The sequence below is a fragment of the Syngnathus acus genome, unplaced genomic scaffold (genome assembly GCF_901709675.1).
Source record: "Syngnathus acus unplaced genomic scaffold, fSynAcu1.2, whole genome shotgun sequence".
NCBI classification, from domain to species: domain Eukaryota; kingdom Metazoa; phylum Chordata; class Actinopteri; order Syngnathiformes; family Syngnathidae; genus Syngnathus; species Syngnathus acus.
In genome coordinates this window covers 9,736-34,501 of record NW_023590221.1, presented here as the reverse complement: position 1 = coordinate 34,501, position 24,766 = coordinate 9,736, and the positions used below count along the sequence as shown (strand labels likewise).

The 24,766-nt window shown below is 49.1% G+C and overlaps 1 protein-coding gene, 1 long non-coding RNA gene and 2 other non-coding genes across 4 annotated transcripts; 2 read left to right on the top strand and 2 right to left on the bottom strand.

Moving 5' to 3' along the window:
- Positions 1 to 10,107: 10,107 nt before the first annotated feature.
- On the bottom strand, positions 10,108 to 10,180 carry trnar-ucg. Its single transcript has one exon. It is a non-coding gene; the product is annotated as a tRNA-Arg (tRNA).
- A 384-nt stretch (positions 10,181 to 10,564) lies between these two features.
- Positions 10,565 to 10,637, top strand: trnat-agu. The gene has a single exon. It is a non-coding gene; the product is annotated as a tRNA-Thr (tRNA).
- Positions 10,638 to 15,527: 4,890 nt separating this feature from the next.
- LOC119118829 lies at positions 15,528 to 18,361 on the bottom strand. The gene is made up of 2 exons (XR_005096982.1): positions 18,079 to 18,361; positions 15,528 to 15,815 (listed from the first exon to the last, which is right to left on the bottom strand). It is a non-coding gene; the product is annotated as an uncharacterized LOC119118829 (long non-coding RNA).
- Positions 18,362 to 22,198: 3,837 nt separating this feature from the next.
- LOC119118826 lies at positions 22,199 to 24,144 on the top strand. Its single transcript, XM_037245615.1, has 2 exons — positions 22,199 to 22,493; positions 22,665 to 24,144. The coding sequence occupies exons 1-2, from the start codon at positions 22,348 to 22,350 to the stop codon at positions 24,142 to 24,144; spliced, it is 1,626 nt and encodes a 541-aa protein (XP_037101510.1). The 5' UTR covers positions 22,199 to 22,347.
- The last annotated feature ends 622 nt before the right edge of the window (positions 24,145 to 24,766 follow it).

Below are 24,766 nucleotides of genomic sequence, written 5' to 3'. Positions count from 1 at the left end.
TATCGGAGGTCGGATGGCACCACGTCAGCTTTGCCACTGTATCAAATAAGTATTTAGGATTGTTTTTATTGAGATTAATAATTTGCGAGAAATAATTAGTTTTTGCTAAAATAAGCGCATCTTTGTATTTCAGGAGGCTATCGCGCCATGCCTGATGGAAAACCTCAAGTTTGGTTCAACGCTATTTTCGTTCATGCTTTTTACATAATTGCTTAAGCGTCCGTGTTTCACCTGTGAACCGTGTAGTAGGCTTTCTACGGCGAGTTTTCAGACGTAGTGGCACTACCGAGTCGATGGCATTTAACAATGTCGCATTAAATACATTTGTAAGATTATCAATAGAGCCGATATATGCTTGAAATATATCATTGGAGCCACCGTGTATCACTATATCCGAGTGGCTAGTGTTGTTGGACCTACGCTGTTGACTAGACCTATTGCGAGCTAGCGCCCTTAGATTAGCTTCTATGTCGGGTGCTCTGCCTCCAGGGATACACATTACCGTGGCTGGATTTTTAAGTGTGGTGTTTTTCGTGTGATGGAGTCACCTATGACCAAGATGCGAGAGCCAGTAGGCCGAGATGGCTTGGGACGGCTATGCGTCTTAACTGGCTCATCGCGGTTAGCAAGCCGCTTGGGGCTAATTCAAGATTCAAGATGGCGGCGCCCCGGTTGGCTGCGGCTGCAACGGCTCTCGACAACCGACGAGCATTTTCACAAAATATGTCGCCTAGGACACTACAAACAACACAAAGTTTAGTTTATCCATCCAGTAGGTTAGTATATGATCGCCAGCGCCTGCTGGAGGTACGGTCATCAAGTGTTTTCGGACTCGTAGCCACAACTACCCTAGTCTGTTTACGTAGCCTCGGAGTGCTTCGGGCACTAGCCCCAGAAGCTCACAATGCAGCGGGCTCGCCGGGCAGCACACGCCGGAGGAGGAGTAAGCGTAGGCGGTGTGACCGGCGGCGGAAGCGCGGCTGTCGAGGTGGGCTAACGGCTAAGCTTAAAGCTAACCCCTACAAACCGCCGCTTCCATCCATCTTCCTCTCCAACGTCCGCTCACTGGATAATAAAATGGACCATCTACAACTGGAACTCTCTTCAAAGAGGGAGGTTAAAAACTGCTGCGCTCTCATCCTGACGGAGACATGGCTGAACTCATCAATACCGTCCAACGCCGTTAGCCTGGAGGGGCTCGCTACATTCCGCGCCGACAGAAACAGCGAACTAAGCGGTAAATCCCGAGGAGGTGGGCTGTGTGTCTACATCAACAACAACTGGTGCAAAAATGCTAGATCTGTCGCCAGCTTCTGCTCTTCGGACATCGAGCTTTTGACTGTTAACTGCAGACCCTTCTACCTGCCCAGGGAGTTTACTGTTGTTAGCATCACGGCTGTGTATGTGCCTCCTAGCGCTAATACTAAAGAGGCCATGAGTGTTCTCTATCGGACAATCGGTGAGCGGCAATCCACGCACACAGAGGGTGTTTTCATCATTGCTGGGGACTTCAACCAGGCTAACATGAAGACTATTCTCCCTCATTTTTACCAACACGTGGATTTTCCAACTCGGGGAGAGAACACTCTGGACTTGGTTTACACCAATATAAAGGATGCATTCAGAGCAGCCCCCCGCCCCCACCTCGGCTCTTCAGACCACCTATCTGTTATGCTAATCCCTGCATACAGGCCCCTGCTGATCAGAGCAAAACCCACAGTGAAGCAGGTGAGGGTGTGGTCTGAGGGGGCCATGGAGGCACTCCAGGACTGCTTTGAGTGCTCTGACTGGGACATGTTCAAATCAGCAGCAACATATGACAATCAGATCGACATTGATGAGTACGCCATGACTGTGTCAGCCTACATCAACAAATGCACCGAGGACGTCAGCACCACTAAGAACATCATCACCCGAGCCAACCAACGACCCTGGATGACTGAGGAGGTACGTCATACGCTACGAGCACGGAACTCAGCCTTCAAGTCTGGCGACAAGGAGGCACTGAGGACAGCGAGAGCCAACTTGAACCGTGCCATCAGGTTAGCGAAGCGAAGCCACAGTCGAAAAATTCAGGATTGTTTCCACGACGCCAATAACACCAGGAGTATGTGGCAAGGCATACGGGCGATCACGGACTACAACTTACCCTCCCCCCCGTTGGGTGAGGTTGATGCTGACTTCCTAAATGGTCTAAATAACTTCTTTGGGCGATTTGAGGCACTAAACAGCACTCCTGCAGTTAAAACTGTTCCCCACCAGGAAGAGGAGGCACTCTGCCTTGACTCAGCCAACGTGTGGAAGACTCTGAGAAGAGTCAACCCACGTAAGGCCCCAGGCCCCGACAACATACCTGGGCGGGTGTTCAAGGAATGTGCAGGTCAGCTGGCTGGTGTCATCACAGACATTTTTAACATCTCGCTGGGCCAAGCCACAGTGCCAGTATGCTTCAAGGCTGCCTCCATCATTCCGGTGCCGAAGAAACCTCAAATCACCTCATTGAATGACTACAGACCTGTGGCACTGACTCCCATCATGATGAAGTGCTTCGAAAGGCTGCTTAAAGAACACATCGTCTCCGGACTCCCCCCAACATTCGACCCGTTCCAGAACCGCTCTACTGAGGATGCCATCTCCTCCGTTCTTCACCTGAGCCTGGCTCACCTGGAGGAGAGGAACACCCACGTGCGGTTGCTGTTCCTGGACTTCAGCTCAGCGTTTAACACCATCATTCCACAGCATCTGGTGGAAAAACTGGAACACCTGGGCTTCAGCACCCCCCTTCGAAACTGGCTGCTAGACTTCCTCACCAACAGACCTCAGTCAGTCCGGGTCGGACAGAACACCTCAGATGTCATCACCCTCAGCACAGGCTCCCCTCAAGGCTGCGTCCTGAGCCCCCTGCTGTTCACCCTGATGACACACGACTGCGCCCCCAGGTTCACCACCAATCACATCGTGAAGTTTGCAGACGACACAACGGTGGTGGGCCTCATCAGGGACATCAACGACCTGGACTACAGAGAGGAGGTGGAGCAGTTGGTGGGCTGGTGCAGAGAAAATAGCCTGATCCTGAATGTGGAGAAGACGAAGGAGATCATCGTCGACTTCAGGAAGAACCAGCCTCACCACGCTCCACTGATCATCAACAGCTCAGCTGTGGAGGTGGTCAGCAGCACTAAATTCCTGGGGGTCCACATCACAGACGACCTCACCTGGACTGTGAACACCACAACACTAGTCAAGAGGGCACAGAAGCGCTTGTACTTCCTGCGGAGGATGAGGAGAGCCCACCTGCCCCCACCCATCATGAGGACGTTCTACCGAAGCACCATAGAGAGCATTCTGACAAGCTGTCTCTCGGTGTGGTGTGGAGGTTGCAGCGCCTCCGATTGGAAGAACCTGAGGAGAGTGGTGAGGACAGCAGAGAGGATCATCGGGGCTCCTCTTCCCTCCATTCAGGACTTGTCATCCCAGCGCTGCGTGTCCCGAGCCCGTAATATTATCAGTGACCCATCACACCCTCACCATGGACTGTTCTCCCTGCTGCCGTCTGGGAAGAGGTTTCGCAGCATCCGCTGCAGGTCCACCAGGTTCTGCAATAGTTTTTTCCCTGCTGTCGTCAGACTGTTGAACATTCAAACGTAGCATTCCTCTGCACACTTGTAAATACGGTTTTTGTCTCCTGCACTGTTTACATACTTTATCACTGCTGCACTTTGTACTCTATACTTATCTTATTTCATATTTTTATATAGAATGTCACTTTTTAACCAGCCGCAATACCACTACATTGTTGAAAGCCGTACGCAACGTAATTTCGTTTTGTGTACACCCAGTGTTGACAAAATGACAATAAAGTTTGTCTAAGTCTAATGCTAACTGGGCTAGCGGGCTGACTACAGTCCGCATCTGTGTCCGCCAAAATCTACTGTTATCACACTATTCTCCTCAAGCTGGCGGACATGTCCCTCTAGCAGGGACAACCTCTCTAAGAGAAGGGTGCAGTTGGTGCACAAAGCCGTACAAACCTCTTGATCCGCAGCCATACTTACGTGTCCGATGATCGACGGTAGACAAACAGCCACGAAGCCTCCGCTGAGAGCCAAACAGTGACGTGGTTGAAATGGCAGGAATTGACGGTCCGTGACTTTCAACAATAGTAAACTCCCAAAACTGGAGTAAAAAACGTAAAAAGCGAGGAAAAATTAGAAAAGCATATAGAAATGTAGGAATGTAGATCCTCTCTCAAGTGACGCTGCGGCGCTCTATGTGGCAAACCGGAAGTATGATACAAAGTGAGGTTAAAAAGATGTAAAATAATAAATATAGAGCGAGTCACCGAGGTGGCCATCCGCGGCGCCATCTTACGATGTAATGATATCAACTAGGGGTGTAACGATTCATCGATACACATCGATTAATCGATATAATGCTCTACGATTTATTGACATCGATGCTAAACGTAAACATCGATTTATATCGCCGTGTTTGACCTCGGACATTAGACGCGACTTTATTTTGAAATCCAGTTCATTGTTGCTTGCTTCCTCTTTCCGGGAGCAGTACGCGGCGTGCTGTGTTGTGAGCAGAGCAGGCACGTGAAAGGGGAGCCGACAGTGAAGCACTTTGGATTCCAAAGTTTCCAACGTTTTTTTTTTTTTTTTAAAGTCCCAATGATCGTCACACACGCGTCTGGGTGTGGTGAAATTTGTCCTCTGCATTTGACCCATCCCCGTGTGATTTTGATCCATCCCCTGGGGGAGAGGGGAGCAGTGAGCAGCAGCGGCGCTGCGCTCGGGAATCATTTGGTGATCTAACCCCCCAATTCCAACCCTTAATGCTGAGTGCCAAGCAGGGAGGCAATGGGTCCCATTTTTATAGTCTTTGGTATGACCCGGCCGGGTTACTTAAGTCCGTAAACATAAAATTATTTCAGAAAAAAGATCATCTTTGGGAACAACCGGATGTTATTCTGCCGGTCAGTATCACTGCACATGCAGTAGCAAACTCAATAGCGAAGAAATATGTGAGACTCTCAACTGGATCACCAATATTTGAGTGATGTTCCAGTTATTTATCACAATTATTTATTATTAAAATAATTAGATATATAATATATATAATAATTATTTATTTATTATTCACAATTGTCATGGTGATCTTTCTGGTGATTTCTTAACTAGGCTGGATGTATTTTTTTTGTTGGCGTTGATTTCTCCGACTGCCCAGAAAGGCACCACCGCGATCAGTTAGGTTAAAATGAAAAGAGAGGAAAGTGACGTTGTAAAGAACCATCCGTGACAAGATTTTCTTCAAAAATTGTTGTACCATGATTTTCTTCACAAAAAATAAATAAATAAAAAAAAAATTAAAAAAAATTGTACCCATGTATAATGCGCACCCCAGATTTTAGGACAATAAATTAGTTAAATTTTGCGCATTATACATGGAAAAAAACGGTAATTTGATTATGCCATGACCCAGATTCGAATCGAACACAACGGAATTAAACACTACACGATTGTATGCAGGACCATTAAATCAGTTGTGCATATTGGCCACGATCGTATAGTGGTTAGTACTCTGCGTTGTGGCCGCAGCAACCCCAGTTAACATCTTGGTCATGGCATAATCAAATTGCTTTGTGGAATTTGTACCTTGGTCACTCTTGCTAAACTGCCATCTTTTGGACAATGACGATTTTCCACACAAGTTTACGGTCAATAGCCGTAACTTGTTGGGCGAGTGGCGCAATGGATAAAGCATCATGGCGTATTCAAATAATGTCACCAATTTTTTTTTTTTTTTCATTTTTGCAAAAGTGTTACACACAAGTTTACAAGCCACATATTCCCGTGGGGCGAGTGGAGCAATGGATAACGCATCTGTCTACAGATCAGAAGATTCCAGGACTCCTGGCTAGCTCACATGCCATTTTGTGGTCAACATTAGCTATGTGTACTTTTTGTGAACTTTTTTTTTTGAAGTAACTCACAGACACTGTCAACAAAAAAGTCTTTCCAATTTTGTCTCATCTCAAGTCTTAGGGATCATCGGATCTGCGTAGTTATAGTATATGGGGGGGCTGGCAGCAGTATTGCGACAACAACTGAATTATTTTCGGCAGCATTTTGGCGCTACTATCGTCACATCATTTGCCTACTCATTTGCCTGATTAGCAAAGGTTTTAGCCAGCATGCCGAAGGTTTTAGAGAAAAAAGACGAGGATCGTGCCAGGGAAATAGACAAGTCAAACGGGATCACGAACTGCTTCAGATGGGCATGGCTCGAGAGCAGCGTCATTTTACAACTCGGAACACAAAGACGCTTTTAAAGCAATGCGACAGTGAGCGCCCGGCGCGCTGCGGTTGCGCGATCGGAATATATTAAGCTCCCTGCGCACTTAGGTCCACTTGAATATTGGAAAGTACATCAGGAGTTTAAAAATATTTTCTAAATTTCAGTGACGGCTCTGTCACAATAATGCAACCAGCGCGGTGCAGTTACGCGGTCGGCAACGCGCTACTGTTGCGCGTTCGGCGGTGCGCTGCAGTTGCGCGATCGGACAAAAATGCGCAAATGAAAAAATGCTTAAAAAAGTCTTGGAACGGATTAAAAATGTTCCATTATTTGGAATGGGAAAGATAGATTCGGAATTCGACCGATTCGCTTCTCGAACCGCCTTCTGGAACGGATTGTGGTCGAAAACCGAGGCTTGACTGTATTATATTCACCTTGGCAGCCCACCAAGCAGGAATATTTTTTTAACAAAACTGTTGAAATCGAGTGATGAAATTAATGGTTTTGGGGTTGCTATACTGCCAAAATGCAGGAGTTTCCAGGGAGCTTTTCCCCCTGAGCCCCCTCTGGGGTGTTGTCCCTGGCCCTCTGCGGCCCCCAAGTAGGGCCTGTGGGCCCTGTGGCCCCCAATAGGGGCCTGTGGCCCCTGCATCCCCCAATTGGGGCAAGTGGCCCCCGGCCCACTGCGCCCCCATTGGGGGGGGCCTGCGGCCCCTGGCCCCCTGCGGCAAGTGGGGCATGTCAGACGGATGAAGGCGGAAGAACCCGCCGAAACATGTCAGGTAAATGAACCTAAGAAATTTGTTTGATATAGAAGAACCAGTGAAGTAATTGAAAAGGAAAAAACAAGATGAACCTAGTACAACTATTCCTTGAAAATAATACGTCCTCATCAGTGAGCTGTTTTAGAACAGGCCTGTCGGCTACTCATGTGGTAGTTGGGGGCTGCCTTTTGCCGATGGGCACAACTGTAGTGTCCCTGTTAATGCAAACTTCCTGTGTTGCAGAGAAGAACCAGCGGACACACATAGTCATTGCCTGTCTTTTTGTACCTTTAATCAGGATTCTGCTATTGGCTGTAATGAAGATTTGGCACACAAAACGTTTGTATATTCCTGAATTGTAAAAGCAGTGCTTTCAGGCCTCCTCATTTTAACATTGTTTTAGTGATCAACACACCAAAACATCTGCAACAGAGAAAACTTGGCATTTTTTCTTTTGGTTTTTGTTGAACTTATAACTGACATTGGAGGGGTCTGCAGTCCATCTCGGGCCATGGTAAAGGGGCTGATCGGAAACCAGCTTATGGGGACAAGGACCGGGTGGATGAACTCAATCTGTTCTTCAACAGATTTGATTCCGCCTCCCTCCCGTCCCTTCACCTCGCTCCGCACCTCATTCTGCCACCTTCGACACTCCAGCCCCCACGCCAGCTCACCAACCCCCTCTCAACCACCCTCTCCATTCCATCACCCCGGTCTTCCGACATCCCCCTCTCCTTTACAGATCTTCAGGTGAGGAGTCACCTCAGAAAGATCGAGGCAGAGAAGACCCCGGGCCCAGACGGCATCTGGCCGAGACTGCTCAGGGACTGTGTGGACCAGCTGAGTGGTGTGGTCAGGTACCTGTTCAACCTGAGCCTGAACAAGGTCCCAGGACTGTGGAAGACCTCCTGCGTGGTCCCTGTACCGAAGGTGCCGCGCCCCAAGGAGCCTAACCACTTCAGGCCTATTGCCTTGACTTCCCACCTGATGAAGACTATGGAGAGGATCATCCTGGGTCACCTGCGTTCATTAGTGGGAGCGCAGCTGGACCCCCTGCAGTTTGCTTACCGGCCTGGTGTTGGGGTGGACGATGCAGTGATTTATTGACTGCACAGAACACTGCTTCACCTGGAGGACAACAGGAGCACTGGGAGGATCATGTTCTTCGATTTCTCCAGCGCTTTTAACACCATCCAGCCGTCACTGCTTCGGGTAAAAATGGAGAAGGCGGGTGTGGACCAGCGCCTGGCTGCATGGACAACGGACTTCCTCACCGACCGGCCGCAGTATGTGAGGTTACATCGCTGTGAGTCCGACGTGGTGCGCTGCAGCACGGGTGTCCCCCAGGGCACGGTGCTCTCTCCTTTCCTTTTCACCCTGTTCACTTCAGACTTTACCCACGACACCGCTCACTGCCACATCCAGAAGTTTTCCGACGACACGGCCATTGTTGGAAATGTCTCGTAGGGGAACGATCTGTAATATAGATTGGTCATCAAGGACTTTGTCAGCTGGTGTGAGCTCAACCAGCTTCAGCTGAACACCAGCAAGACGAAGGAGTTGATTGTGAGCTTCGGGAGGACAGCACCCATCTTCACTCCGGTGAACATCCAGGGATCGGGCATTGAGGTAGTGGAGAACTACAAATTACTGGGTGTTCGCTTTAACAACAAACTGGACTGGACTGATCACACCCACGCCCTGTACAAAAAGGGCCAGAGTCGCCTCCACCTGCTGAGGAGACTGAGGTCCTTCGGTGTGTGCAGGGCTCTTCTACGGACCTTCTATGACTCTGTGGTGGCCTCGGCCATCATCTACGCTGTGGTCAGCTGGGGTGGGGGCAGTACTGACTGGGACAAGGGGAGACTGAATAAGATGGTCAGAAGAGCGAGCTCTGTTCTAGGCTGTCCCCTGGACTCCATTGAGGTTGTGGGTGAGAGGAGGACGTTGATTAAGCTTAAATCCATCATGGACAACACCTCTCACCCCCTCCATGAGATTGTGCGGTCCCTGAGCAGCTCCTTTAGCGGCAGACTTTTGCACCCTCGGTGTAGGAAGGAACGGTTCCGCAGGTCCTTCATTCCCTCTGCTGTCAGACTTTACAACATGCATGCCACCTGATAAAATGAATGTGTTTCGTCTCTACTAGCAGCACTTGTGTTTATCCTTGTCTGTTATTTACCCTTTTTGTAATTCTGGCACTTGTTTTATTCTTGCACTCGTATTATTCTTGCACTCATATGCGCTGCTGTGACAAGTGAATTTCCCCGCTGTGGGATGAATAAAGTTCAATCACTCAATCAAGAGTTGGTTCAGACTGAAGTAAAGTTTTGGATTTCTAAAGCATGACACATCAATTGACTATGAAGGGACTCGAACGCTCCAATCATTTGATCCGAAGTCAGACGCCTTATCCATGAGGCCACATCGCCATCTGAAATTTTTAAAGACTGATAAGACTAAGAATTCAACGGCTCCCAACAAGCAGGGACGCCCAACGTGTGGCTTGAACCCACGACCATGAGATTAAGAGTCTCATGCTCTCCCAACTGAGCTAACCAGGCTTCTGCTATTGAGAGTTGTTTCATTCTTTCACTTTTTTTTAATGGGTTTGGTTCACGAAAACCAGCAGCCACGTTTTAAATCTAGCCTCTGAAACACATTCGTTGATAAGACTAAACATTTAAAGGTTCCCAACAAGTGGCAGCTGTCCAATGTTGTCTCTAGTTGGAAACCCCAGCCCAAGTTGGAAACCCTAATTGGAAACCCTTGCCCCAGTTGGAATTCCTAGTTTGAAACCCTACCCGGAGTTGGAGCCCTCGTTGGAAACCCTAGCCCTAGTTGGAAACGCTGGCCCTAGTGTGTAATAGAGAAAGCATTTTTTCTTTTGGTTTTTGTCACTTTTTGCACTTAAAACGGAGATTGGGGGGGAGTCAACACAACAAAAAAATAAATCAGAAACCAAAACCCTTTCTGACAGTATACAAGAGTTGCTTCAGACTGAAATAAAGTCGTTGATCTCATATAAATAATATTAAATTGACCATGAAGGGACTTGAACCCTCAATCTTCTGATCCGAAGTCAGACGCCTTATCCATTAGGCCACATAGCCATGTGAAAGACTGTACCAAGTGAAACATGGCAACGACTTCTGATGACTGCAGCCTTTGGTGGGAAGTGAAGTTCACAATTGTTCCAGACAAATGGCCTGTGGATTAATCAATTTACAGTAAAAGAGAATTGTAATGCAATTGACATGTTACCTTGTTAGTGCAAGTGGTCGTGCATCAGTCTCAAAATCTGAAGGTTGTGAGCTCGACCCTCACACGGGGCGCTGTTTTCCATAGTCCACAGTAAAATCATTGTCAATTTCAGAAGATAGTAGGTTGCTCAGAATAGAATAAAGTTTTCTGTCTGTGAAGTTGAGTTTAATTGAAATGGCCGGTGGTTGAATCAATTTTACAGTAAAAGAGCTTTGTAAAACCAACTATTCACGGCCTCGTTAGCGCAGACGGTAGCGTGTCAGTCTAGTAAACTGAAGGTCGTGAGTTCAACCCTCACACGGGGCTCTGTTTTATTTAGTCCTAACCCTAACTCGAGCCCTTGTTGGAAACCCCATCCCCAGTTGGAAGTTTGAGAATGCTCAGACAAAAGTAACTTTTTCTTTCGATGAAGTTCAGTTTGATGGAAATGGCCGGTGGTTGAATCTTTTTTACAGTAAAAAAGAATTTTAAGACCGGTGCCACAAAGTCTCGTTGGCGCAGGCGGTAGCGCGTCAGTGTCGTAACATGAAAGTCGAGAGTTCGATCCTCACACGGCGCATGATTTATATCTAGTCCAACCCTAACACTAGCCTTTCCTGTAAGTCCTAGTTGGAAATCCTAGCCTAGTTAAGTTTGATCAAAATGGGCGGTGGTTGAATCAGTTTTACAGTAAAAACAATTGCACAAAATGCAAAAACATAGCGTCGTTGGCGCAGGCGTGTCAGTCTCATAATCTGAAGGTCGTGAGTTCGACCCTCACACGGGGCATACTTTTATATAGTCCTAACTCTAGCCCAGCGGTGGCCAACCCGCGGCTCGCGAGCCACATGCGGCTCTTTGGCTAGTTTCATGCGGCTCTTTTACGTTCATATCAACATTTGTGTTTATTTTTCGTGCGTATTTGCTTCGCTTGAGTTCAATATGGTATTTTGGTCAAACGCGCATGCGCGTGAAGGTGAAATCCCGCAAAGGAGGAGGGACAAACAGAGAGATTGGTTTTGCCCGCTTTTTTTATGAATGGCGACTTTGACTACGGGGGCCCATTAGGTCCAGAAAAGCTGACAAGACGCTTGCCAAAATGGCAAGGAAAAAATGCACAGCTAAACGAATATATGACGATGAACACAGGACGTTTTTAACAGAGTTAAAGTTGTTTTTTGTTGAATGCTATGGCAAGCCATTCTGCCTGATATGTCGGACGTCATTGGCGCATTTAAAAGCTTCAAATGGTCAGCGCCACTTCAGCTCACTTCATGCCAATATCGATAAGGACTTTGCAAAATGGACTGAATTTCGCAGGCACAAGTTTGGAGACTTTGAAAAGTCAGGCAGAAAAATAGGTACAGTTTTTCAAAAAAATTACGAAGCACTCAGAGACTGTCACACTTGCATTGTTTCAACTGGCTTGGAACATTGCACGGGCTAAAAAGCCATACAATGAAGTGGAGTTCGTTAAAATATGCCTCAGTGACGTTATTGAAATCTTGTCTCCTGAAAACGACGAACTCAAACGAATGGTCTGTCCCGCCACACATAGTAAGTGAAAAAACGTATTATGTTTTTGTTTGTAGAATTTGTTGAACTGAGAGTTTGTCTGTGTGAGACAATGCACACAATGTTCATTGTTGAAAATGTGGTCTTTGGTCTGCGGTTTTAGTACTGTAGGAGTCAATTTGTCATTATCATGTTGGTGCGTGACATAATAATGTCACACAATAAATTTGGCTGAGCAGAGGGGTGTGTGTGTGTGTGTGTGTGTGTGTGTGTGTGTGTGTGTGTGTGTGTGTGTGCGTGCGTGTGCGCGTGCGTGCGCGTGCGTGTTTGTGTGCGTGTGTGTGTGTGTGGGGGGGGGGGGTGTTCATGTGTGCTCATGTGTATGATGTGGCTCTTTGCGATGACACAGTAAAAAATGTGGCTCTTAGTCTCTGACTGGTTGGCCACCCCTGCTCTAGCCCTAATTGGAAACCCTCATCCTCGTTGGAAACCCCAGTTGGAAAACCCTGGCCACAGTTTGAAACCTTAGTTGGCTTCCCTAACCCGAGTTGCTCAGACTTACAGTCACTTTTTCTTTCTGTGAAGTTCAGTTTGATTGAAATGGCCGGTGGTTTGATCAATTTTACAGTAAAAAAGAATTGTAAAACTGCAAATGCACAGCCTCATTAGTGCAGGTACTAGCATGTCAGTCTCACAATTTGAAGGTCAAGAGTTCGGTCCTCAGGTGGGGCAGACTTTTTATATACCTAGTCCAAACTAGCCCTAACCCTAACTCTAGCCCTAGTTGGAAACCCTAGTCCTAGTTGGAAACCTTAGTTAGAAACCCTACTTTCAGTCGGGAGCAGGTTGCTCAGACTAAAATAACTTTTTCTTCTTTTAAGGGGTAGGGCAGCAAAGTAAGCAGGGATTGTGAATATCAGCAAGCACAGGTTGCTCGACTGGAGTCAAGAGAAACAAATTAAAAATTGTACATAAGATGAAAAATTTGCCTCTTTCTTTTGGCTTTTGTCAATGACATTTGGGGTCATCACAACAAAGATCAAAACAGCACACAAACAGTTTACCTATATTTTCCTCTTTCAATTTGATGATACACTAGACATGAAGATCTGTTTAGATTTGAAATCTTATCCATTAGGCCAGATAGCCATACAGGAAATTCTGACAAGTGATAGCAGTGCAATGATTTTTGAGCATATACAGTAAATCTACAGCCTAGATTCAAGTGAAGTTAACTGACTTTGGATCAGAAGATTAAGGGGTTCAAGTCCCTTCATTGTCAATTTAATGAATGTCAAGAGGAAAGTAGCCTAGTGGATAATGTGTCTAACAATAAATAATAGTTTTTGTTTTGTTTCTGCATTACCCAATACATCTCCTTCACATTGTGACACATTCTCCCATTATCTGTCTGTGTTAGGTAGAGAAAAAGATTTTAAAGGAAAGTTAAGTATTGTTGTGTTGTGTTGTGTTGTGTTGTATTGTGTGTTGTCATTATCGTATTTTTCGGACTATAGGTCGCGTTTTTTTCATAGTTTGGGTGGGGGGCCGACTTATACTGAGGAGCGACTTATATGTGATTTTTTTGTCACAAATTTTCAAAATAAAAAAAAATAAAAAAAGTGAAACCGCGATAAACGAACCGTGATGTAGCAAGGGATTACTGTAGTTTGAACTGCAAGTGACGTCAGCGGCGCGGCGGTTGTTTACTTAAATGACAAAGGATTTGATCACGGGATGACAAAGATGACGAAGAGCCCCATGTACTACCGGCATCTTTAGTGGCTTTGCTTGTAAGTGACACGTAGGACGAAGAGTTTGAAGGATTTAATGATTTGGAGTGACACAGATGGTTTGAAAACCTTAAACAAGGCAACCGTCTCTTTACAAATTAGACAAACACAATTGCCTTGATTTTCAGTGATGCACAGTAATCCCTCGCTACATCACGGTTTGTTTATCGCGGTTTCACTACATCGTGGATTTTTTTCCCAAATTGAAAAAAATAATTAAAAGTCAAAATAAAACTTCTAAATTGAGGAATTATGGCACAAAACTTGCCCATACGCCAGCAGAAGGCAAGGAGTGCCCACACAATTGCAGTGTACCTGCACTTGTACATTTTTAAAAAACAAAAAAAGGTTATTATAATAAGAGTTCTAAAAACATATTTACAGTGTTGTACCTTGTTATAGAAAATTGTTATAATAATAAAAGAGTTCTAAGAACATATTTACAGTATGTACACTTCTACCTTGTTATAAAAAAAAGTATAATAATAAAAGTTGTTCTAAAAACATATTTACAGTTTGTGTTAAGAATTCTCCATGTTATTTATGTTATTCAGCCATGCTTTGATTTGAGGTAGGGTGATTTATTTTGAAGGCCGTTTTCAGGCGATACCACTTCCTTTTTTACGTTCTTGTACATATGTCGGTTACAGTGGTACAGGAGTCATTGGCGATGTAAGTGTGTCTCCTAACAAGAGAAATGAATGATCACATGTGTCTAACCTTTAGGACAATGTAGTATTGCTCCAAATGTTCGTTTAATTTCCTTTAGAGGTCCGTTTGCGCGTGTTAGCACGATCGCGAATTAGCATCTTTCCGCTAACTCGTTAGCCTGCCCAGTACTTCTTTGCTGCGGGCCAATAAAAACTGGACCGCGGGCCAACTGCGGCCCGCGGGCCGTAGTTTGGACACCCCTGCTCTACGTTATACGACATAACTTTCTTCACCCAGTCGTTCTCGTCCTTCCTCACTACATGTCCGTACCATCGCAGTCTGCCTCTCCTCACCACATCCACTATGGCCTCCACTCCCATCTTCTGTCTCAGCTCTGCACTGGTCTTTTCCTCCCTCATTGACACACCACACATCCATCTGATCATCCTCATTTCTGCTCTGTTTAGTTTGTCTTCGTGTTCTGTTTTCAGGGCCCATGCCTCACTTCCGTACGTCATACTACTTCTGACACAGGCTGAGTACACTTGGCCTCTCATCTTCAGGGATGGGGCCTTAGATGCAGGCTCTGCAATAGAGAGCCATCACAGCCTTTACCAGTCCCTCTTCCACACCCGACTTCCTTAGGGCCCACCTCACCACCTCCCTTGGCACCCTGTCGAACGCTTTTTCCAGGTCGACAAAAGCGAAGTACAACCTCTTCCTCTTCTCCTGGTGTTTCTCTTGCATCTGTCGGATGACAAAAATTGCGTCTGTTGTACCTTTACCAGGCATGAAGCCATACTGCATCTCGTCCACCTTTACCCGTGTCCTCACCCTCCTTTCCAACACCCTCTCTAATAACTTAATTCCATGCTCCAGCAGCTTTATGGCCCTGTATGACCCGCATGCGAGTGGGTCCCCCTTCCCTTTGAATAGAGGCACCAGGACGCTTCTTGTCCAGTCCTCCGGAATGTGCCCCTCAGCGATGACACTGTTACACAGGTCGGTCATCCACTGCACACCGACGTCTCCCGCTGCCTTTAGCATCTCTGCCACCACTCCAGATGGTCCAGCTGCCTTTCCATCCTTCATGGCCTTCATGGCTTTTCCCACTTCTGTCCGTGTGATCGGGCCACATTCAGCCTCCACTTCGTCGCATCCCGCCTCACCATCCCAGTCATTCTCCACATTCAGCAACTTCTCCATGTACCTTCACCATACTTCCTTCACTCCTCTGTTGTCTGTCACGATGTTGCCATCCTCATCCTTCACACAGTTTGCACCGGTCACATCACGCCTCTCCTTAACCATTTGCTTCGCTATCTTGAAGAAGCTCTTTTGTCCTCTCTCACTCTCCAATTCACTTGCAAATTCTTTCCTCTTGGTCTCTTGGGCCTCCCACACTGCTGTCCGTGACGCCCTCCTTGCCTCTACATACCGCACTCGGTCTGCCTCCCTTTTAGATTTCTTCCATACTTTATGGCACCTCCTCTTCTCATTCACCGCTCTTTCGACGCTGTCATTCCACCACCATGTCTCTCTTTGTCTTTGACCATCCGCACACCTCCTCTGTGGCTTCAAGCAGAGCCTTCTTCATTGCCTGCCACTTGCCATCGACACAACCCAACTCCATCATCTCCTCCACTTCTTCTGCTATATGCTCAATCTTCTGCCTAAACTCGTTTTTATTCCCTCCGCTATGTAGCTTCCACACCTTCAACTTGGGAGGATGCTTCTTAGCCCCCAACTTCTTGATCCGCAGAGTTAGGTCTCCGATGACTAGGCGATGCTGAGACACACACTCTTCTCCGGGGATTGCCTTGGCATCCCTGACCAGGACGCGGTCCTCCTTTCTGACCATGATTGTCCGAAAGTCTATTGATCCGACACCGACTTTTCCGAGGTGCACTTGAATGCCTCCTCAGAAAGCGGGACACTTATGAGAACGCTGCGCGCTCCTTTGTTGGTCTCGCGCTTAGGGAGGAAAACGGACTTACGAAACCCCTTTTTCCCGTGACATTTGTGTGCGTTTATGAAACCCCAGGTGAGTTATGCAGGCTGGCCTGTACACTTGGGGGAGCGAACATATCTTTGTTTACTTCCTGTTGCTGGTACGAGCGGATATAACTTGTATGGGATAAGTGCGTGGTTAGTGGCTTCGCACGGGGTGCCGCCATGTTGTCTGCGTACTATCGTCATATGTTTGTCAAACGTGTGCCTATAGCGTTAGAAATGTATTACTGTGTTTAGTTCAGTTGTGTACTATACGTTGTTATTACCGACACCGAGTGCCGTCGGCCAGCAGTGCACGTCTTAAAGCGGCAGCAACGCACTTATTGAATGTACATTAAGGGTGGTAGCAGTGGTAAAGTTTGTTGCCCTGTATATCAGTTGTTGCTTGCATTGTGCTGTTGTGGTTGAGATGCCCTACATGGCTGTTTATGCATATGTTTATTAGATGATGTAATCTGACTGTCATAATCTGATTACATTATTTCTCTTTGTTTTCCTTCTATATAGACCACACACACACACACACACACACACACACACACACACACACACACACACACACACACACACACACACACACACACACACACACACACACACACACACACACGTACACACTCAAACCCACTAACATACACTCCTGGAAACCTGTATACTCACTGCTGTTGAGAATAAAGTTGATGCAAGATTCTCTGACTGGACTCGTCCATAGTGCTCCATCCCTAACCACTAATCCACATCCTTACATGGTCCTTCGAGCCGGATTAGGGTTCCCCCGACACTATGGAATCAACAACTGATTGTCAGCAGCGGGAGTCATCGGACCGACCCAAGAGAGATCCTCGTCCACCTGCACATTTGGACCCATATGAAGTCACTCTTTTGCCCTCTCAACAACCTGTAGCCCAAGCCTCCTCTACACCTGTAGGACAACTAGGCCAGGTTCTGTCAACCAGAGCAAGGAGTTTGACAAGTTACCGGTCAGCTGCACATTCACGACGATCCTCTCAGAGGTCAAACAGTCTCAGTCTGCGTCAAAGCACATCAGATATACAAGCAGCTGCATTAGAAGAGGAGATAAAGGGTTTGGAGCTTGCAGACCTACAACAGGAAATAGAAGAGGAAAGAAAGGCTGACTTGGAGGCCGCAGCATTGGATGCCCAAGCCAGGGAAGGACAACGGCTACAAGAAGAGGCACATTTGGCTAAAGAGAGACTAGCTAAAGAGATGGGGAGACGCAGGCGCTTGAAGAAGCTGGAGAAAGAGGTACAAATTGCCAGTCTTGTGAAGACCTACCTATCAGAGACGAACGATGATGCCTTGTCCACTTCATCAGCTCCCGCTACATTCTCCAAGCCGTCCCTGCGATCACAGCCACCGCGGGTGCCCTTCGTTCTCACCCAGCATCCACCTGTACAACCGCCACCTCCAGCGCCCGTTCAAATACCACCTCCAGCTACTGTCCCTGGACAGATAGTAGCACCACCCGCTAATCTCATCACAAGTGCCCAAGCTAGTGTTCCTGTCAGCGCACCACCCATTGCAGCAACAGTAGCTGCATTTCCACCTGGACGTGTATCATCCTCGCCCGTCCTCCCCACGGTAACAAGCCATGCAGTTGGAACGCTACCGATTGCAAGTGGTGGCCCGTACGGGGAGCGTACAAGCTTCACAACACCACCACTGGCAACTTCAGTGATGCCACCACCTCCTACAATGCCATTTGCTCAACCCATTACACCAACTGCAACACCCGTCCCCGCTGCACCGCCTTGGACCTACCCAGGCATGGAGACCTTGATTGCTACATCCTATGGCATTCCCAAACCAACACTTCCCTTCTTTGAGAGTGGTAAAGAAAGTGACTTTGCACTTTTGAAGATGGCACTCGACAACTTGATGAACAGTCACACTCATCTCAGCGAACACTATAAATATCAAGTGCTCCTGGGTCAGCTCAAGCTCCCGAGTGCTCTGCAGTTGGCCAAATCATACATGTATGACCCGGCACCATACACAGCCGCAGTGGGAGCTCTGCAAGACAAATACGGACAACCGAGACAACTGGTCCAAAGTGAATTAGGGCAATACTCAACTCCCCAGCCATCAAATGTGGAGATGCTGATGCATTCGACTCCTTTGCCCTCTCGGTCCAGTCACTGGTCGGTATGCTGCGCACGCTAGAGGGACCTGTAGGTTACGAGCTCCGGTGCGGTTCCCATGTTGACCGCCTGTTAAGCAAACTGTCTCCATCCCAGAGAGATGGATTTGTGGAATATTGCCTCGTTCGCGGCATCCTGCAGCCCGGTTCAGAGCTCACCTACTCCCTGCCTGACTTTGCCGCATGGCTCCAGATGAAGGCTCAAGCAAAGCGTCTGGCCAGTCGAGCTACCCTTCTCTATAACTCTACCGGGCCTTCTACACCTAAGAGAGAACAGTTTCGTGCAAAGCCCAGAGATAAGACCGCATCAGTCTTCCTCTGTACAAGGGAGAGAGCCACCAAAGAGACCACTCGGCCGAAGCCTCAAGCCTTCAAACTCAGCCCTTATTGCCCATTCTGTAACAATAAGGAGCACTATCTCAACTCATGTCTCGACTTCAAGAAACTGTCCCCTGCTGAGATTAAGAAGTGGATCCAGGAAGGTGACCGATGTTGGAGGTGCGGCCGGGCACACAAAGCTACAGCCTGCACGCTTAAACGGCCGTGTAAGACATGCAAAGAGAAACACCTTACAGTTCTGCATGATGCCATCCAAGAGTCTTCGCAGACAGTGCTGCTGGTTAGTAATCCAACAGCCAGTATCTACATCGAACAGCCCAGAAGCCCTCAAAGAGTGCTACTGAAAGTTGTCAAAGTGCTTCTACATCATGGCGATCGCGTCCTTGAGACATTTGCAGTGCTTGATGATGGTTCAGAGAGAACGATTATCCTCCCTCAAGCTGTAGAACAACTACAACTCCCACAACACCCAGAGACGCTACATCTTAGGACCGTCCAGCAAGAGGTGAAGGAGCTGAAAGGTTCCTGCGTCAGCGTTCATGTATCCCCTGTCTTCAAGCCAAACCAGAAGTTTTGCATTCGACATGCGTTCACCGCAGATAGTCTTAGCTTGTCTGAGCACACGTACCCAGTAGCAGCTCTCCAGAAGCGCTATGAGCACCTCAAAGGACTTCCCTTGACGCCTATTCACAGAGCACAACCTCTACTCCTCATCGGCTCAGATATGGCCCATCTGCTCTCACCAACACAGCCCGTCCGATCAGGCCCATTTGGCAGTCCCATGGCAGTCTGTACAAGGCTCGGTTGGTCCTTGCAAGGTCCGTCGGACATCATTCCAGTTGCTTCTCACCAGCCTTACTGTTTTCACATCGCCACTGAATCACCATATACAGAACTTATCAGGAATGTGGAACGCCTTTGGCATATCGATACAGTTCCTTATATCAGTGAGAATGTCAGGCAACAAAGACAGGGAACCAAGTGCAGCACGATCCTTTAATGGTGAGAGGGAAAACGGGGACGTAGAACGAGCAAGTAGTCAGGGCAGGCGGCGATCTGGAGCGTGGTCGAAGGTCAAGCAAGTAGTCAGGACAGGCGGCGATCTGGAGCGTGGTCGAAGTTCAGGGAAGCAGTTGGCTACAAAGTTTGGTCCGGGGACAAAAAGGCAGCAGTATCACGTGCAGGGTAATCAGACGAACTGACAACTACTGGCAGAACACAGAGAGGTTAAATGGGGAGCCTAACGAGCTGTAGCAGGTGCTAGCAATTACATGGGTCGGGCTCGGCTGGAAGTCAGGTGACGTGGGAACCTGACAGAACCCCCCCCCAAGGGACGGCCCCCGACGTCCCAAAAACAGAACCCCAAGACGGAGCAGGAGACCGGGCGGGAGGGGGGTAACCCAAGACGTGCGGCAGTCAATAGTCCGAATCAGAACATGTCGACCAAGCCCCGTCATCAGGCGGCACTACCGCCCAGTCCACCTTCCCAGCAGCGGCATCGGGAGACGCCGACCAGGGGGCCGGCGCGGGAACCGGACGGGTCCCTACCGGACGACTCCGAGCAGGAAGCCGGTCAGACCCTAACACCCCGCCCACCGGAGCAGAACCCGGCTGCGGACGTCGCAACGGCAGCGGAGTAAGGGCCCGGGCCATCCGCTGCGGCCGACGGCGAGACCGGACCCGCGGCCGCTGCCCACGGATTGGAGAAGCGGAGGGCCGAGAGGCAAGGGCGCGGGCTGGAGTCGAGTAGTGGTTCTGGGACAGGGACTCGCGACAGGTAGTGGGGGGCAAGAAAACCGACCCCACACGGATCCCTGCTTGGCGGGTGTCCTTAGGTCTCGTCGGACAAGAGACCACCCAGTGACCCTCACCCCCGCAGTACAGGCAAAGCCCCTCTCTGATGCGCTGACTGCGTTTCCTCACAGAGAGAGAGGTGCGTCCGATCTCCATCGGTTCTGACCAGCTGGGCTGGGTGTGAGGAGCAGTAAAGGCGCGCTGGCTTACGTGGACAGGGTCCCTGGCGGACGACAGGTCAGGTGAAAAAACCGGTGCTCTCCCTGACACCCGAGGTGTCGGGCTGATGTCACGGCGACGGGGGGGCGGAGACACTCTCCTCTCCTCGCGTCGCCTCGACTGGATCCGCCGGTCCACCCGTACTGCCAGGTCCATGGCCACTTCAAGGGTCTGTGGGCGCTCGCAGGACACCAACTCGTCCTTGATATATTCCGCGAGTCCGTGGATGAAGGCACCGACGAGAGCCGGGGTGTTCCAGTCGCTACGACGCGCCACCGTCTGGAACCGGATGGCGTACTGGGCGACGGACCTGCTGCCTTGGCGCAGCGTGAGGAGCTCTGTGGAGGCGTCCTCCGAGGCGGAGCCCAAGTCAAACACGCGCAGGATCTCAGCGGCGAAGGCGTCAAACGACGAACAGGCGGGTCCCTGCCGCTCGTATTCTGCCGTTCCCCACAGCCATGCCTCGCCCGTCAGGTGAGTGAGCACGAAACCCACCTTGGCTGGTTCCGTGGCAAATGTGACGGGCTGGAGGTCGAACAAGACGCGGCAGTTCGTCAGAAAGGCCCGGACGTACTTGGGGTCACCGTCGAACCTTGCGAGGTTGCTGAGTCTGGGCTCAGGGACGTCCACGTACTGCCCGGGTGCCGAGGCAGGACGGGGCGTGGTCATAACGGTGGGCTGATCGGCGGGGCTGAGCGGCACGGATGTGGACAGAGTTGGCGCAAACCGATCTGCAGCAGCCAGAGGAGCCAAGTCTCTGTGGTCCCTGAGAGCCTCTACCAGTTCCTGGTGGAGCTGATGGTGCTGCTGCAGTTGCTGTTGCTGCTGCTGCAGTTGCTGTTGCTGCTGCTGCAGTTGCTGTTGCTGCTGCTGCAGTTGCTGTTGCTGCAGCTGGAGCTGCTGTTGCTGCTGCTGGACGACCCTAGTTAACGCCGCCATCTCCTCTGTGGTCTTGCCGAGCTCCCACTCCGTGTGGGTCAAGCGGGCCATGTCTAGGGAATCGTGCGCTGGTTGCATTTCTGGTCAGTTCGTTCTGTCAGGCAACAAAGACAGGGAACCAAGTGCAGCACGATCCTTTAATGGTGAGAGGGAAAACGGGGACGTAGAACGAGCAAGTAGTCAGGGCAGGCGGCGATCTGGAGCGTGGTCGAAGGTCAAGCAAGTAGTCAGGACAGGCGGCGATCTGGAGCGTGGTCGAAGTTCAGGGAAGCAGTTGGCTACAAAGTTTGGTCCGGGGACAAAAAGGTAGCAGTATCACGTGCAGGGTAATCAGACGAACTGACAACTACTGGCAGAACACAGAGAGGTTAAATGGGGAGCCTAACGAGCTGTAGCAGGTGCTAGCAATTACATGGGTCGGGCTCGGCTGGAAGTCAGGTGACGTGGGAACCTGACAGAGAAGACTGCAACCCGTTCTAAGCAAGACCAGCGGGCTCTCACCCTCCTACAGACAGCCTCTGAACGCGTATCTATTGACGGTACTCAGCGCTATGCTACTCCACTGTTGAGGCGTCAGCCAGTCATCCCACTTTGTGCTTCGCCGGCTGCTGTGATGCCCAACCTACGTTGCACTGAACGGCGGCTAGCCAAGGACACAGTTCGAGCGGCTTCATACTGTACGGAGATGGACAAACTACTTCAGGCCGGCTACGTTTCAGAGATCTCTACGGAAGAGGCCGCAACTTTCACCGAATCGTGGTATGTACCACACCATATGGTGCACCACAATGGAAAGGACAGAGTTGTCTTCAATTGTTCCTTCTCCTTCAATGGCCTCTCATTGAATGACCAACTCCTCCCGGGACCGACGCTTGGTCCAACCATGATTGGTGTCCTGATGCGGTTTCGATGTCATGCTGTCGCCATCAGCGGAGATATCAAGTCAATGTTCCATCAGATCCGCTTGATGCCAAAAGACAAACCTCTCCTACGTTTCCTGTGGCGGGACATGCAAAGAACGTCTGAACCACGGATATACCAATGGGAGGTGTTACCATTTGGAACAACGTGTAGCCCCTGTTGCGCCGTCTTCGCCCTGCAGCAGCACGTCAGAGACCACGAACCTCCAGATCCCCCCCTCACGCATGTGATCGAGCAGTCCTTCTATGTCGACAATTGCCTCCACAGTGTAAGTAAACCAGAAGATGCCAAGGCTTTGGTCGATGACTTGCGAGCACTTCTGAGAAAGGGAGGTTTTGAGATCAGACAATGGGCCAGTAATGTGCCTGAAGTTGTCGCACACCTACCCCCTGAAGCACAATCGACTAGCAGTGAGCTATGGCTGTCCAAGGCCAGTGACAACCTTCAAGAGCCCACACTTGGACTGTGCCGGGATTGTTTGAGCGACACGTTGAGTTATAAGCATCGCTCTAACGAGCCTCTAGCTGCCACTCTACGTAACGTCTACAGCGTCCTTGCCAAGCTTTACGACCCATTGGGCTACATTGTGCCATTTACCACAAGATGTAAAGTGCTTGTCCAGGACATGTGGAAGGCTAACATTGGCTGGGATGACAAGATTCAACCATCTGAACTTCTCGGAAAATGGTTGAGTTGGGTGCAGGAAATTCCTACTCTGCAGCAACTCAAGTTATCTCGTCCCTATTCACCAGCCAGTGGAAATACCGTCAATGCAGCCCGTCATATTCACATCTTCTGTGATGCTTCAGAGCGCGCCTACGGATCAGTAGCTTACATGCAAATAACGGATGACAGACAACAAGTCTTCGTTTCCTTTGTGTTTGCCAGATCGAGAGTTGCGCCGCGTAAGCAGCTGTCCATCCCGCGTCTCGAGCTCAGCGCCGCACTTACAGGGGCACAGCTGGCAAAAGTGATCGAGACTGAGCTCACAGTAACGCCTGAGCACATCACTCTTTGGTCTGACTCCACAACAGTACTGTACTGGATTAAATCAGAATCCTGCCGCTACAAAGTATTTGTTGGAACACGTGTAGCAGAAATCCAGAATCTTACCAGTCCATCTCAATGGCGGTATGTTGGTAGTCTACACAATCCCGCAGATGACATAACCCGAGGACTCACCTTGAAAGAGATGGTGCAGGATCACCGCTGGAACAAAGGTCCACATTTCCTCCTTTTGCCAGAGAGAGAGTGGCCCATCATGCCCTCATCTGAGGCAGAACCAGACACTACCGAGTTAAGGAAGTCAGCCTTCGTGGGAGCAGTCTCCAGCGCCTTGCCCACACAACATCCTGACCTGAGTAAGTTCTCCACTTGGCAAGAGCTTCTTCAGGAAACCGCTAGCTCCCTTCATGGGGCGGCCAACACTAACACCACAGCAAAGTGTTCAGCAACAGATTTCCTTCAAGCAGAGAAGCTTATGACTTAGACTTAGACTTAGACAGAACTTTATTGTCATTTTGTCAACACTAGGTGTGTACAAAACGAAATTTCGTTCCATACGGCTTTCAACAATGTAGTGGTATTTCGGCTGGTTAAAAAAGTGACATTCTATATAAAAATATGAAATAAGATAATTATAAAGTACAAAGTGCAGCAGTGATAAAGTATGTAAACAGTGCAGGAGACAAAAGCAGTATTTACAAGTGTGCAGAGGAATGCTACGTTTGAATGTTCAACAGTCTGACGACAGCAGGGAAAAAACTATTGCAGAACCTGGTGGACCTGCAGCGGATGCTGCGAAACCTCTTCCCAGAGGGCAGCAGGGAGAACAGTCCATGGTGGGGGTGTGATGGGTCACTGATAATATTATGGGCTCGGGACACGCAGCGCTGGGATGACAAGTCCTGAATGGAGGGAAGAGGAGCCCCGATGATCCTCTCTGCTGTCCTCACCACTCTCCTCAGGTTCTTCCAATCGGAGGCGCTGCAACCTCCACACCACACCGAGAGACAGCTTGTCAGAATGCTCTCTATGGTGCTTCGGTAGAACGTCCTCATGATGGGTGGGGGCAGGTGGGCTCTCCTCATCCTCCGCAGGAAGTACAAGCG